The sequence below is a fragment of the Artemia franciscana genome, chromosome 9, assembly GCF_032884065.1.
Source record: "Artemia franciscana chromosome 9, ASM3288406v1, whole genome shotgun sequence".
Lineage (NCBI taxonomy): Eukaryota > Metazoa > Arthropoda > Branchiopoda > Anostraca > Artemiidae > Artemia > Artemia franciscana.
The window spans coordinates 29,151,033-29,168,313 of record NC_088871.1 but is presented as its reverse complement, the minus strand read 5'-3'; the positions used below and the strand labels follow the sequence as shown (position 1 = coordinate 29,168,313).

At 34.6% G+C, this 17,281-nt stretch overlaps 1 protein-coding gene across 1 annotated transcript in view; it reads right to left on the bottom strand.

Moving 5' to 3' along the window:
- LOC136031241 (opsin Rh4-like) overlaps positions 1–17,281 on the bottom strand; it is a 42,116-nt gene that overhangs the window by 6,679 nt on the left and 18,156 nt on the right. The window contains exon 2 of the mRNA XM_065710646.1: positions 5,169–5,299. Within this exon, the coding sequence (XP_065566718.1) occupies positions 5,169–5,241 (73 nt within the window). The 5' untranslated portion in view covers positions 5,242–5,299. The remainder of the gene's footprint in view (positions 1–5,168; positions 5,300–17,281) is intronic.

Here is a 17,281-nt window from a genome sequence, read left to right as displayed (position 1 = left end):
AAATTTAAATTTGACTGTCTTACGAAACAAATTCCCATTGCTCTTCTTGTTTTGATGTTTGTGATGGAAAGGCAGTTTGATCTTTGCTGCTATTTATGGCTTTGAAGTATTTACTCTCAATCTATCATGTGTGCGACATTTTGTGTAATCATGTGAGTTATATTTTTTGTATTATGTGCTTTATTATGTTTGTTTTTGTTTGGCAAATGTTTTATTTTATCTACTTTATTGTTATGCATCATGTTTTCTTATATGTGTTATTGTCATTTCCTACTATTTAATGATATTTTCTGCCATTGCCCAAAGTGGCTCTTATTGCAATAAATATCTATCTATTTATCTATCAGTGGTTTCGAAGGACTAGAATACACGAACAAATAACTAATATTGATAAAACTGTGTGTTTCAGTTAATTTTAGATTTTTTTATATTAGATATAATTCTAAGCCCTAATGTCAGTTGGGCTTAGAAGCTAGAACTAATACACATAGGAACAAATAAATGATAGGCAGAGCAATAACGCTGCCTAAGGAAAAAGTGATATGGATTCCATTTATCATTTGTTTGTTTGTTATTTCTTTCCCTATGGCACTTCATATAGAAAGATGGGTCATATGGACCTGACTCAAACTTGAAAGTTTTCGTGCCCTTTTTAAGAGCTAAAAGTGGTTGAAGGTCGACCAATCCTCGTCCCATGCTCTCTTTTAGCTACCTCCCCCCTCTTAGCTCCCTGAGACATAATATTAAAATTATGAGATAGCTATTTTGTAAACAATAGTCTAAAGATCCAATAAATATACTTCTGGCGATGACGTAAGGGCCACTAGGACAAGAGCTATAAATCATGCAAGTTGCGCATTACTTATGTGTATTTTTGGGGGAAGTGGCCTATGTTTGATACTCGGTGGTTTTTAGCTTCCAACTTTCAGAGATCCTTCTCTGCAAAAAAAAACAAACATTAATTTAATATGTATGATTGAGTGGCGAGATAGGAAAAGCAAAACTATGTGCTACCATAGTTATCATACCATAGTAGGAGCGGTGTTGAAATAACTGAAAAAAAAAGATTTCGATAAAGGTTTTAAAAATAAGATATTTGCGATACATCAGAAGTGTTTGAGAGTATTCATTTTAAAATTCCAAATAATATTTAGGGGGAGGGGGTTGAAACAAGTCAAAAGGTTGCAGGCGTGTCCAAGTGGTAAGAATTGTGCATCTGCAATGCTTCAGGAAGGGTAAAGTTATTAGATCTATAATTTCAGGCAATACCGATGGATATTTTGAACCAAATCGAGACCTTGTGAATCCAAGTTGTAATAAGACATGGTTGCAATATTTCAGGAACTTTTAAGGTACTAAGTTGAAAATTTCTTTGAGTGGGAATGCTGAAATAATCAAAATACACTATATACATTCAAAGGCTATCAAATTACCATAGCTGTTGCATCACCGTAGCAGACATCATTCACTGAAATAGGAAACTCGAGTTCTTAGCGCCCTTCATAAAAAATAAATAAAGAACAATCAAGCCTCCTCCAATCAATTTTGTTCAAAATGTCATTAGCCATTTGAACAAAATTGCAGAGAAGCTGTACAAATGCGCCTCCAGGGATTATATACCCCCTCAAATTCTCTGATATATAGACCGTAAATTTTGCAAATTTTCATTGTTCAAAAATGTATTATACAATAGAGCAGAGGGGGGGGGGCATTTAGTCCAGGATATTTGATCCCCTAGAAACTTGTGGGAAAAAATTTTTTAGTTTGAGCAAAACAATGTGTGGAGTCAAAGGATAGGAATCCCCAAGAGTGTTCTCTGGGAACAATACATAGACACCAAGTGAACCATTTTCCATATAATTTTTGCTTTAGATTATTGTCATTGCTGTGGCACCATGTTTTTAGCTATTAAAAAATGTCACTAGAACATTTGATATCCGTTCAAAAGCCCTTTACCAAATTTCTAGGACCAGTGGTTCAATACAGCAACCCCTCGGAAAGAATAAACACATCCGTGAGCTACCTTCTCAAAAGAAAGAAAAAAAAAGAAAAATTTAGTTTTATTAGACAAGAGCTTGAAACCTCTGCAATAGGGCTCTTTAATGTGCTCCATTTTAAGATTTATTCAATTTAATTCAGATTAACATTAAGCTTACTTGCCCCCTTCGGTGTTTCCTCTCTTATTGCAAAACCTAAAGCAAATTATCCCATGCTCTTAGATTTTGATTTGTATTCTTAGACTACGTTAAATTTATATGTTTGGAATCAGCATAAAAATTTTATTTTTTTAGGTATATATAAATCAATCAATCAATTTATTTCTGAACCTGTCAACAAAACAAATGAGGGTTGACAAATGTCAACAAAACATATACGAAGTAATTTCTCTTCGTTTTAAGTTTTAATGTCACTCCTTACTTCCAGTTAAAAAAAACTTGTTTTTTTAATTTTCAAGAATTAAGGAAGGAGTGAGAACCACTCTTCTGCATAATTTTAAGTAGGATTCGGAGATAATTCTGGCTGTTGTTATTCTCAGGACGAAAACACAACATGTGTAAAATTGAAAACAAAATCTTTAATTTTGAAATGACGCTCCGGCCTTCAGGACGCTAAAGGGACATTTTTACCTTGACACTTGTCTGTAGTATTTATAGAAGTTTGTTATGTAAGTTAATTTTTAAATTACTTATATTTTTTACTAATGAAAATGTTCGTAAAAAGATTAAAAGATTAAAACTTGCAAAAACGTTTGGCAAATCATGGTAGATGATGGTATTCCAAATCAATTCATAGAGCTGTTGAAGGCTTACTATGAGCATTGCAAATCAACCTTTAGACTGCTTGGTGAAGAAACTGAGCCCTTAATATGGGTTGAGGTATAAAACAGAGGTGCATATAGTACCCTGCTTTATTAAACTACTGTAAAGACTGGATTCTAGAAAGAGCACTCTTGAGTTTTTGATGGTGTCGCTTAGGGATTGGGCATTAAAGTGCCTGACGTGGACTGCGCATAAGAAATCGATGCTTTTCTGCTTATCCAGCAACTACCAAAACAATTTTATATCAAATACCGTATTTCCATCAGCTACTGTGTATGAAGATCAACACTTTTAAAACGAAACTCAAACACGTAAATATGCAATCGGACTATTAGCTTGTACTTTACGGACAGAAATTTTAAATTTTCGATAGCTTCAATTATCTTGGCCAGCTAATTGACTCTCGTAAAGGCTGCGATTTATCATGCAGAGCAGAATCAGCAAAGTGAAAGCCATCTTCTCTCAGCTACATCATCATGTATGGAACGGACAGGAGATCGGTAGGAAGGTAAAAAAAATGTTCCATAAAACGGCTGTTTGATCTGTTGTCTACGTGTCTGAGAGTTGACCACTGAACACGCGTAACCTACGTGATATAGGTTTGTTTGATAACCCCTGTTTACAAAATATCCTAAGGATTTGATACTGTGACTGAATCTCTAATGCTGAGATGTAACAGCATTGCCGTAACCTCAAGGCCATCGCCATGACTTATCAAACGGAAAAGACTACATTGCCTTGAAAACTTCCTGAGGAGATCCGATGACCGTGTCGTCATATGCAAATGGTTGTAGAGGCATCTTTGCTAGATTGGTTTATGTGCCCAGGTGGTCAATTGAAGAATTGGTGAATAACTGTCAAAAACAGCCTTGACACCATTGGAGGGGTGTCGAAAGTTTGGCCGAAAGTGGGAGAGATGGCTGAAGAGCTGGAACAAGATCGTTAAAAATGGGATTCAGCCATACGGAGTCTTTTAGATTCCTAAGGGGGCGTCCGTGTCTTGTCACGCAACAAGTGCAAGTAAGTAAGTACATGGACCACTGGCGGATCCAAGGAGAACCAATGACCCCCCCCCCAAGTTCTTTTAGGTGTCCTCATCCTTGTTTTTCTCTTTTTAATACTAGTTAAATAGTAAAAGTGACACTATAGAAATCAATGTCTCAAAAGGATAAATTTAAAAAAAATAGGATGACTGGTATTATCAAAAATATCTGCTTGTACATAATTTTGATGATAATAAAAGTTGATACATAGCTTACATTTTTAGTTATTGAGCATTTTCTGCACATTCTACTCGTCCGGACAATGGATTTTTACTCAGTTTATTGCCAAATAATAGTTGTGTTTAATTTTCTTACGACATTCAGGAAATTTACAATTTCCAGGATTCTATTATTGTGTTTTTTTCTCTCTCTTTTTTACTGATTTTTTACAAGTGTCCTTATTTTAAAGATTACCGTCTGCGCGTGTAAACTGTTAAATTAAAATCTGAAGGTCTGTTTTTTTTTTATCGAAAGTTAAATTCTCGGTTTTTTCTAATTTTCAGTTCATCCAAATTCATCGAAATTTTTGAGTTATATATTTTTCTTCAATATTGCCTAGATTTAAGTTGAATTTCTAATGAAGGTGGCAGAGTATTTTGGGTCTTTTAATCGCAAAAGAAATGTTGTTGAATGTATAGATATATACTTATTGGGATCATATTTCCCCATACTTACGACGTGTTGTCGACGTAATACCTTAATACTTTTTGGAATTAGAAGACTAAGAGGATTTTCCCACCTTCATTAGAAATTCAAGCCACATTTAAGCAATCTCTTTTCACGGTCTAATAAATTAAAGTATCAATTCTAAACGACTCAAGTAGCATTAAAAGGAGCTTCTAATTTTACTTGATCCAAAAATTTTCTAATTATTATGGAACCTCTCAGAATTTATAATTTCCAGGGCTCTATTATTGTGTTTTTTTCTCTCTCTTTTTTACTGATTTTTTACAAGTGGCCTTATTTTAAAGCTTACCGTCTGCACGTGTAAACTATTAAATTAAAATCTGAAGGTCTGTTTTATTTTATCAAAAGTTAAATTCTCGGTTTTTTCTAACTTTTCAAGACATTTATGGTTGTGTGAGTCTCCACTAAACCAATGCAAATAATTAAATTTCTTTTTTAGTGTTGTTGGTACTTTAAAATATAACCTTGACTTAGAGTTACTAATTAAACTACCAAGTTTTAAAAAAATTCTAAAATATTTTCAGTTTTGTAAACTCAAAAATTTCCAAGGTAATAATCCATGTTTATATTATAAACTGAAATAATTTATTAAAGAATATTTTCGTTTTGCTTTACTTACCAATGTCTCCAAGAACTGGTCCATTCCAGAAACTGTTAACAACAGCTATTGGGGATTGCATGGTTATGACCATATCGCTTATTGCAAGGTTCAGGACAAGAACATTAGAGGATGTTAGTAGATTTTTCGTTCTAAAAAAGAGAACATTTATATGGCAATGTAAATCTGGGGCCTAAAATGTATATTTAGCTTAAACTGTATTCATAGGCCGTATAAATGTTGTATAAATGTTGGCAAAATCCTTAGATATATTTTTTTTTCCAAGACACACTGTCTTTCTATGACGAACATCGAAAAGTTCGAATAGGAATATGTCTATTTATTAGACAGTGAAAAGACATACAAAAGTACGGACATTAAGACCGTATATACAGCGATCGTCATCAGCAGATATACCAAAACCTTTAAGTTAATACTAACATATATATACAGGGCAAAAAAATTACTTCCAGCTAATTCACTAGATTTCTCTGAGAGAGCTGGGTTCATCGAAATTTTTGAGTTGTATATTTTTTCTTCAATATTGCCTAGATTTAAGTTGAATTTCTAATGAAGGTGGCAGAATATTTTTGGGTCTTTTAATCGCAAAAGAAATGTTGTAGAATTTATAGTTATATACTTATTGGGGTCATATTTCCCCATACTTAAGACGTGTTTTCGACGTAATACCATAATACTTTTTGGAATTACAAGACTAAGAGGATTTTCCCACCTTCATTAGAAATTCAAGCTACATTTAAGCAATCTATTTTCACGGTCTAATAAATTAAAGTATCAATTCTAAACGACTCAAGTAGCATTAAAAGGAGCTTCTAATTTTACTTGATACACAAATTTTCTAATTATTATGGAACCTCAGAATTATTTTTTTTTAAACTTAAAAAAAGAAAAAATTATCACTGTCTATGCTATTAATTTACATTTGAGTTCAAATTCTTTTTCCAATCATTGGCCTATCATTTTTGACTTGTTTGGCGTGAATTTTTACCATCAAAAAAATTCTCTATGGCTTTTCAGTCTCCTTAGGAATGTATTTCATATTTTTGCAAAAATATTTGTTTTTCGCTGTTTTATTTAATTATGTTTTCTGATTTTTCTTACAGAACAAGTCGACAGATTACCGAAAAAAAAAACGAGTGCAATTGTGGATTCCTCGCCAGCAAGGTATTTGGGTTCAAAAAGACTATATCAACAAAATGAGGCATTCGGCAACTAGCTCAGTGCTCTTTCTATCTAACATTCGGTGTATTAGAACGTTCATTTAAGGACCTGGAGGAGTCTGAAACTGGTATGTCAGCTTTCTAGTCGTAGTACCCTTTGGCAATAAAATAAATTAAAAAAAGAACTAATGAAAGTAGACTGACTGTTTAATATTTTTTTTGTCTCAGTAATTGTGATTTAATAATGTTATCAAGCAGAAAAACATTAAAACGTATATATTTTTTTCATACAGTTCACGGAAACAAACTGCAATAAAAGGGATGACATGGGAGAATAGTGATCGAAACTCTACTAAACAGAATTTTTATGTAAATAGATATATCAAGAGAGTCGGCTTATTATGTTGATTGAATGAAAAATAATTTTTTAACTGAAGGGAAAGCACTAAAACTTAAACGAACAAAAATTATTAAGCATATGAGAGGGGTGGTTCCTCCTCAAAACTTCACTCTTTACGCTGAAAACACCTTCTGAAAACTTCCATCCCGTGGAAAATTATCCCCGTCGAAAATCCCAACAGCAGAAAATTTGCCCCTCAACCCAAAAAATGTATCCATACTTCCCAACAACAAATACTAAAGGTAAACAATGGGCAAAATATTCGAGGTCAGCTAGCAACCGCCCCATGCTCATTTTTTCCCAAAATTCATACAATCCAAAATTCTGAGATAGCCATTTTAGCTTCGTGAAAAAATGTAATAGCTATGTCTTTGAGGATGCATCAACCCCTCAGAGTCCCCGGTGGAAGGGCTGCAAGATATGAACTTTGACCATTGTTTACATATAACATTGTTTATTCTGAATAATATAGCATTTTACTGGGGGAATTTTTGGGAGAGGAGGAGGGAGGGATATGTGGGAAAATATTTCTCAGCAGCAATTTTCCATGGGGAAAACGTATTTTTCTTGTAGGGGGAGTCGGTTTTCCCAGCATTATTTAATAAACATCACAAATTAAATATTTTAAAAATAACTTTTTTTCAACTGAAAGAAAGAAGTAGCATTAAAACTTAAAATGAACAGAAATTATTACGTATATGACGCTAAAGTTTTTTCAAAACTTTTAAAAGAGCTTCTTATTCTAATGAAACCGCCTTTGTGATTCAGGAGTCATTCTTAAATAACTGGAATAAAGAGTCAAACTTTCAAACAGTTGGTGGTAACGAACTGTAGTAAGGACTAAGGAGCAATCCAGCTTAATAGTAACCGAAACTCTATTGAACGGAATTTTGATACTAATAGATCCATCAAAAGTATTGGATTTTTACTAAGATTAAATAAAAATAAACTAATTTTTTTAGCTGAAAGTAAGGAGCGACATTCAAACTTAAAACGAACAGAAATTACTCCGTATATGAAATGGGTTTTTCCCTCCGCAATCCCTCGCTCTTTACGCTAAAGCTTTTAATTGTTTTAAAAAGTAGAATTGTGGCAAAGAGTCAAACTTTAGCGTAAAGAGCGAGGGATTGCGGAGGGGAAAACCCGTTTCATATACGGAGTAATTTCTGTTCGTTTTAAGTTTTAATGTCGCTCTTTACTTTCAGCTAAAAAAAATTAGTTGTTTTTTATTTAGTTTCTAAACGTTTTTGAATTAATGCAAGTTTGGTTTTGGTTCTCCGCACATAAATTATTAAAATGAAATTTGTATATTAATTCTTTTTTGGCTAAATGGCTTTCTCTTAGTTTTGATCAGACGATTTTGAGAAATAATGGGTGGAGCAGGAGGCCTAGCTGCCCTCCAATGTTTTGGTTACTTAAAAAGGCAGCTTGAACTTTAAATTTTTAACGAACGTTTTTATTAGTAAAAAATATACGTAACTTAAGAATTAACTAACGTAACAAACTTTCATAACCTTATATTTTTATTATGTATACGAGGGGGTTTGTACCCTCGTTAATACCTCGCTCTTTACACTAAATCGTAAGTTTTGTCCCAATTCTTGAAGAATGACCCCTGAATAAGAAAGGCCATAGAATAAATAGTTGAAATTACTAAAAATACTTTACCATAAAGAGCGAGGTATTTATCTCCTCCTAAATACCTCGCTCTTTATGCTAAAGTATTATTAGAACCCCTCATATGCGTAATAATCTCTGTTCGTTTTAAGTTTCAATGCTACTCTTTCCTTTCATTTGAAAAAAGTTTTCATGTTTATTTTTCATTGTTTTCTAATAGTAATGCTAGAAAATCCTGCGCCCTTTTCATTGAATTTTTCTTCCCCCATGACAGATTCCTCCAAGGAAAGATCCTCCAACATAGCCTCCTCTCCTCAGCCCCGCCCCCAAACAAAATAAAATCCCCCTGAAAACGTCTGTACACTTCCCAATAACCATTACCATATGTAAAGACTGGTCAAAGTTTGTAACTTGCAGCCCCTCCCCATGGGATTGTGGGGGAGTAAGCCATTTCCAAAGACATAGTTATTATGGTTTTTGACTATGCTGAACAAAATGGCTATATCAAAATTTTGATCCCTTGACTTTGGGAAAAAAATGAGCGTAGGAGGGGGCCTAGATAACCTCCAATTTTTTCGGTCACTAAAAAAGGGCACTAGAACTTTAAATTTCCGTTAAAATGAGTCCTCTTGTGACATTCTAGGACCACTTGGTCGATAAGATGTCCCCTGGGAAAAAAAAAAACAAAAAAAAACATATAAACACGCACCCGTGATTTGTCTTCTGGCAAAAAATACAAAATTCCACATTTTTGTAGATAGATGCTTGAAACTTCTACAGTAGGGTTCTCTGATAAATTGAATCTGATAGTGTCATTTTCGACTTTTAGGGGGTAAGTTACGATCCTACGACTTTTAGGGGGTGTTTCCCCCTATTTTCTTAAATAAGGCACATTTTCTCAGGCTCCTAGCTTTTGGTGGGTATAACTAAACTTGATGAAACTTATATATCTAAAATCAGCATTAAAATGCGATTCTATTGATGTAGCTATTGATATCAAAATTGAATTTTTTAGAGTTTTGGTTACTATTGAGCCGGGTCACTCCTTACTACAGTTCGTTACCACGAACTGTTTGATTTTAAATATATAAGTCTGATCAAATTCAACCCTACCCATCAAAAGTTACAAGCCAGGGAAAATTTGCCTCATTTTGAAAAATAGGAGCAAACACCCTCTAAAAGTCCTAGAATCTTAACCGAAATTGCATCATCACATTCTGCGTATCAGAAAACCCTACTGTAGAAGTATCAAGCTCCTATCTACAAAAATGTGGAATATCGCATTTTTTGCCATAAGACCGATCACGAGTGCGTGTTTCACGGGATTTTTCACGAGGTGATCAAATCGACCCAATGCTGATAGATCTCGTGAGAGGGCTCATTCTAAAGGAAATTAAAAGTTCTAGTACCCTTTTAAGTGACCGAAATAATTTGATTTTTTTTCTCTAAGTCAACGGATAAAAATTTTGAGACAGCCAATTTGTTCAACATAGTCAAATACCCTAATAACAATCTCTTTGGGGACGACTTACTTCCTCACTGTTCAAAGGGGAAGGGCTGCAAGTTACAAAGTTTGACCAGTGTTTAGATGTAGTAAAGGTTATTGGGAAGTGTACTGACGTTTTCAGTGGGATTGTTTTTGGTTGGGAGACGGGGGTTGAGGGAAGGGGTTACGTAGGAGGATCTTTCCATGGATGAACCTATCATTGGGGAAGCGATTCTTCAGGGGGATTGTTTGGGTTGGGAAAGGAGGGATTCAGGGGAAGGGGTTATGTGGGGGGATCTTTCTATGGAGAAACATGGAGATTACACGAAGGAAGCGCAGGATTTTCTAGCATTATTTAAACAGAAAAATGAGAAAATAAATAAGAAGTTTTTACAACTGGAAGTATGGAGCGAGCAGCCTTTAAACTTAGAACAAACAGAAATTATAACGCATATAAGAGGGTTCTTCTCCTTCTTAATAAATCGCTCTTTACACTAAAGTATTTTTATTAATTTAAGCTTTTTATTAATTTATAACAAAATTTAACCTTTAGTGTAAAGTGCGAGGTATTGACGAGGGGGCGACCCCCCAATATACTTACTAAAAAGAGACAAATATAGAAGTTCGTTAGAAAAGTAAATTCGTAAGCTATGCATATTTTTTACTGATAAAAACATTCGTAAAAAATCAAAAGTTCTAGTTGCTTTTTTAAGTAACCAAAAAATGGAAGTGCAACTGGATCTCCTCCCCCACTCCTTTTTTCTCAAAATCGTCCGATCAAAACTATGAGAAAGCTATTTAGCCCCCTCCCCCAAATAAAATCATACGCAAAACTTAAAACGAGCAGAAATTATTACGCATATGAGGGGTTTACCTCCTCGTGATACCTCGCTCTTTATGCTAAAGTATTTTTAGTAGTTTCAACTATATATTCTACGGCCTTTGTGATTAAAGGGTCATTCTTAAGGAATTGGGACAAAATTTAGGAAAGTAAATTCGTGAGCTATGCACATTTTTTACTAATAAAAACATTCGTAAAAAATCAAAAGTTCTAGTTGCTTCTTTAAGTAGCCAAAAAATTGAAGTACAACTCTGTCTCCTCCCCCGCTCTTTTTTTCTCAAAATCGTCCGATCAAAACTATGAGAAAGCTATTTAGCCCCCCCCCCCCTGAAAATTAAATGATATGCAAATTTCGTTTGAATTATTCGTGTGTAGAGAGCCAGAATCAAAACATGTATTATTCAAAAATGTTCTGAAATTAAATTATAAAAAAAAATTAAACTGAAAGTAAGGAGCGACATTTAAACTTAAAAGAAACAGAAATTAATCCGTATATGAAATGGGCTGATCCCCCCTCAACGTCCCGCTCTTTACGATAACGTTATTTTTTCTGTTTTTAAAAGTAGAGTTGAGAGAAAGAGTCAAGCTTTAGCGTAAAGAGCCCGGTGTTGAGGAGGGAACATCCATTTTAATATACAGATTAGCTTCTGTTCGTTTAAGTTTTAATGCCGCCCCTTACTTTCAGTTAAAACAACCTTTTTTTAAATTTAGTCTTAATGAAAAATGTTGCATGTAAACAGTTTGAAAAGATGCATATTTACAATATTTGCCCCAGGGCTGTGGGGGCATGGCATCCCAAGATGCACAGAAATTTATTCTCTTGAACATTTTAAACGTAATGACTTCATAATTATAATCAGTGTCGAGGGAAGAGGGCATACAAAAAGGGAACAGGGGCTGGTTGCCCTCTGATCACTCTTTGCTATACCCTCGACATACCCTGAAAGTTTCAACTTAACGCCCTCAGCCACTCCTCAGATATTACTGATGCTATCTTTTGACGACAAGAAAATTCATAGTGTTGCTGATTGTGATCGGCATCTCTTTTAACATTTCCTCAAACTCCCATCTTAATACTCTAACCGTTTTTGAAGATTTGGGATCGATCATGCCCCCTTTTCTTAACTAAATTCAAAAATAAGTTTTTCAACTGAAAGTAAGGTGCAGCATTAAAACTCGACAAAAGCAGACACTATTAAGTATGTGAAGGGGTCTTCTCCTTCTCACTACCTCACTCTTTACGCTATTAAATAAAAAAAAATAATAAGTTTTTGCAACTGAAAGTAAGGAGCGACATTAAAACTTAAAACAAACAGAAATTATTCTGTATATGAAAGACTCTTTCTTATAAATCTACTCTTTAAAACAATAGAAAACTGAAAACACTTTAGCGTAAAGAGCGAGATACTAGGAGGAGGTGAACCCTATATGCATAATAATTCCTGTTTGTTTTAATTTTTAATGCTGCTCCTTACTTTCAGTTGAAAAAACTTTTTCATATTTATTTTTTCTTTGTTTTTCTTAAATAATACTAGATACTCCTGCACTTCCTTCATGGAAATTCTCTTCCCCCATGACAAATTTCTCCATATACATATCCCCCCACATAACCCCCTCCCCTGAACCTCTCCCTTACCAACCTAAAAAATCTCAATGAAAATGTCTGTACACCTCCCAATAACCATTACTATGTGTAAACGCTGGTCAAAATATGTAACTTGCAGCCCCTCCCACAGGGACTGTGGGGCTGTAAGTCGTCCGCAAACACATAGTTATTAGGTTTTTTGACTGTGATGAATAACATGGCCGTATCATAGTTTTGATCCGGTGACTTTGGGGAAAAAAACTAGCGTACGATGGGGCCTAGGTGTCCTCCAATTTTTGGTCACTTACAAAGGGCACTAGAAATTTCAATTTCCGTTAAAATGAGCCCTCTCATGACCTTCTAGGACCACTGGGTCGATACAATCCACCCAGGGAAAAAAAACAAAAAAACGAACCAATTACCAACACGCATTCGTCTTCTGGCAGAAAATACAAAATTTCACATTCTCAAACTGTTCGTGGTCACGAACTGTAGGTAAGAGCTACCCAGGTCAATGGTAACCGAAACTCTAAAAAACAAAATTTTTATGCCAATAGTTGCATCAAAAGAATCGCATTTTAAGGTTAATTTTAAATATATAAGTTTTGTCAAGTTTAGTCTTACCCATCAAAAGTTGATTTTAAGGGGAAAACACCCCTTAAAATAAATAGAATCTTAATGAAAATCATACCATAAGATTCAGCGTATCAGAGAACCCTACAGTAGAGGTTTCAAGCTCCTATCGACAAAAATGTGGAATTTTGTATTTTTCAAACAGTTCGTGGTAACGAACTGTAGTAAGGAGCGACCCGGCTCAATAGTAACCAAAACTCTAAAAAATGGAATTTTGATACCAATATCTATATCAAAAGAATTGCATTTTAATACTGATTTTAAATATATAAGTTTCATCAAGTTTAATCTTACCCATCAAAAGTTACGAGCCTGAGAAAATTTGCGTTATTTTAGACAATAGGGGGAAACGCCCCCTAGAAGTCATAAAATCTAAACGAAAATCACACCATCTGATTCAGCGTATCAGAGAACCCTACTGTAGAAGTTTCAAGTTCCTATCTACAAAAATGTGGAATTTTGTATTTTTGACAGAAGGCAGATCACGGATGCGTGTTTATTTGTTTTTTTTTTTTCCCAGGGGTGATCGTACAGACCCAGTTGTCCTAGAATTTTGCAAGAGGGCTCATTCTAACAGAAATGAAAAGTTCTAGTGCCCTTTTTAAGTGACCAAAAAAATTGGAGGGCACCTAGGCCCCCTCCCACGCTAATTATTTTACCAAAGTCGACAAGATCAAAATTCTGAGATTGCCATTTTATTCAACGTAGTCGAAAAACTTTATAACTATGTCTTTGGGGACGACTTACTCCCCCACAGTCCCCGTGGGAGGGGCAACAAGTTACAAACTTTGACCTGTGCTTACATATAGTAATGGTTATTGGGAAGTGTACAGGTGTTTTCAGGAGGATTTTTTTGGTTGGGGTTGGGGTTGAGAAGAGGGGGATATGCTAGGGGAAGTTTCTATCGATAATTTGTCATGGGGGAAGAAAATCTTCATGAAGGGAGCGCAGGATTTACTAGCATTATTTAAAAAAACAATGAAAAAATAAATATTAAAAAGTTCTTTCAGCTGGAAGTAAGGAACAGCATTAAAACTTAAAACAAGCAGAAATTATTACCCATATGAGGCGCTCACCTCCTCATAATACCTCGCTCTTTACGCTGAAGCATTTTTAGTAATTTCAACCATTGATTCTACGGCTATTGTGATTCTGGGGTCATTCTTAATGAATTGGGACAAAATTTAAGCTTTAGTGTAAAGAGCGAGGAACTGACAAGGGAATGAACCCCCTCATATATGTAATAAAAATATGAGAATACAAAAGTTCTCTACGTAAGCTAATTTATAAGATACGTAAATCTTTTACTAATAAAAATATTCGTAAAAAATTAAAAGTTCTAGTTGCCTTTTTAATTAATCAAAAAATCGGAGGGCAACTAGGCTTCCTCCCCCGCTCTTTTTTTCTCAAAATCATTCGATCGAAATTATGAGAAGGCCATTTAGCCAAAAAAAAAAAATACAAATTTCGTTTTAATTATTCCTCTGCGGAGAGCCAAAATCAAAACATGCATTGATTCAAAAACGTTCAGAAATTAAATAAAAAAAAACAAGTTTTTTTAAACTGAAACTAAGGAGCGACATTAAAACGAACAGAAATTACTTCGTATATGAAAGAGGCTGCTTCCTCATCAACGCCCAGCTCTTTACGCTAAAGTTTTTTACTGTTTTAAAAAGAAGAATTGAGAGAAAGAGTCAAACTTTATCGTAAAGAGCGGGGCGTTGATGAGGAAGCAGCCTCTTTCATATACGAAGTAATTTCTGTTCGTTTTAAGTTTTAATGTCGCTCCTTACTTTCAGTTAAAAAAACTTTTTTTTTTTGATCAAAAAGTTCGTGGTAACGAACTGTAGTAAGGAGCGACCCAGCTCAATAGAAACCAAAACTCTAAAAAATTGAATTTTGATATCAATAGCTACATCAAAAGAATCGCATTTTAATGCTGATTTTAAATATATAAGTTTCATCAAGTTTAGTCTTACCCATCAAGAGTTACAAGCCTGAGAAAATTTGCCTTATTTAAGAAAATAGGGGGAAACACCCCCTAAAAGTCGTAGAGTCTTAACCAAAATGATACCATCAGATTCAGCGTATCATAGAACCCTACTGTAGAAGTTTCAAGCTCCTATCTACAAAAATGTGGAATTTTGTATTTTTTGCCACAAGACAAATCACAGGTGCGTGTTTATTTGTTTGTTTTTGATTTTTTTCTTTTTCCCAGTGGTCATCGTATCGACCAATTTGTCCTAGAATGTTGCAATAGGGCTCATTCTAACAGAAATGAAAAGTTCTAGTGCCCTTTTTAAGTGACCAAAAAAATTGGAGGGCATCTAGGCCCCCTCCGACGCTCATTTTTTCCCAAAGTCAACAAATCAAAATTTTGAGATAGACATTTTGTTCAACATAGTCGAAAACCATAATAACTATGTCTTTGGGGATGACTTACTCCCCCAAAATCCCTGGGGGAGGGGCTGCAAGTTACAAACTTTGACCAGTGTTTACATATAGTAATGGTTATTGGGAAGTGTACAGACGTTTTCGGGGGGATTTTATTTTGTTTGGGGGTGGGGCTGAGGGGAGGGGGCTATATTGGAGGATCTCTCCTTGTAGGAATCTGTCACGGGGGAAGAAAAATTCAATGAAAAGGGCGCAGGATTTTCTAGCATTACTATAAGAAAACAATGAAAAATAAACATGAAAAGTTTTTTCAAATGAAAGGAAGGAGTAGCATTGAAACTTAAAACAAACAGAGATTATTATGCATATGAGGGGTTCTAAAAATACTTTAGCATAAAGAGCGAGGTATTTAAGAGGAGATAAATAACTCGCTCTTTATGCTAAAGTATTTTTAGTAATTTCAACTATTTATTCTACAGCCTTTCTGATTCAGGGGTCATTCTTAAAGAACTGGGACAAAACTTACGATTTAGTGTAAAGAGCGAGGTATTAACGAGGGTACAAACCCCCTCGTATACATAATAAAAATATAAGATTATGAAAGTTTGTTACATAAGTTAATTCTTAAGTTACGTATAATTTTTACTAATAAAAACATTCGTAAAATAAAAACATGCATTACTTCAAAAACGTTCAGAAATTAAATAAAAAGAAACAAGTCTTTTTAACTACAAGTAAGGAGCGACAGTAAAACTTAAAATGAACAGAAATTATTCCGTATTTGAAATAGTCCCCTCCGCAATCCTTCGCTCTTTACGCTAAAGCTTTTAATTGTTTTAAAAAGTAGAATTGTGGCAAAGAGTCAAACTTTAGCGTAAAGAGAGAAGGATTGCGGAGGGGACTACCCATTTCTTATACGGAGTAATTTCTGTTCGTTTTAAGTTTTACTGTCGCTCCTTACTTGTAGTTAAAAAAAAACTTGTTTTTTTTATTTAATTTATTGCCAGGACAGATCAGGAATGCGTGTTAGTTTGTTTGTTTGTTTTTTTTTTCCCAGGGGTGATCATATCGACCCAGTGGTCCTAGAATGTCATGAGAGGGCTCATTATAACGGAAATTAAAAGTTTTAGTGCCCTTTTTAAATGACCAAAAAAATTGGAAGGCACCTAGGCCCCCTCCCACGCTCAGTTTTTTCCCAAAGTCACCGGATCAAAATTCTGAGATATTCATTTTATTCAACATAGTCAAAAAACCAAAAAACTACATCTTTGGGGACGACTTACTCCCCCAGAGTCACCGTGGGAGGCGCTACAATTTACAAACTTTGACCAGTGCTTACACATAGTAATGGTTATTGGGAAGTGTATAGACTCTTTTAGGGGGATTTATTTGGTTTAGGGGGGAGGGTTAAGGGGAAGGGGTTATCCGGAGGAAACTTTTTATGCAGATTTTGTCATAGGGGAAGAAATTTTCCATGAAGGGGGCGCAAAATTTTATAGCATTTTTTTAAAGAGCAATGAAGAAATAAATATGGAAAGGTTTCTTCAACTGAAAGTAAGGAGCAGCATTAAAACTTAAAACAAACAGAAATTATTATGCATGTGAGGGTTCACCTCCTCCTAACACCTCGCTCTTTATGCTAAAGTGTTTTTATTAATTTCAACTACTTATTCTAAGGCCTTAGTGATTCAGGGGTCATTCATAAGGAATTGGGACAAAAGTTTTTTCCTCTGAAAGTAAGGACCAGCATTAAAACTTCAAACAAACGGAGATTATTACGCATATGAGGGGTTCATCTCTTCCTAAATACCTCGCTGTTTACGCTAAATTATTTTTAGTAATTTCAACTATTTGTTCTACATCCATTGTGATTCAGGGGTCAATCTTAAGGAATTGGGACAAAATTAAAGCTTTAGTGTAAAGAGCGAAGCACTAACGAGGGGGCAAACCCCCTCATATACGTAATAAAAATATACGAATATAGAAGTTTGTTGCGT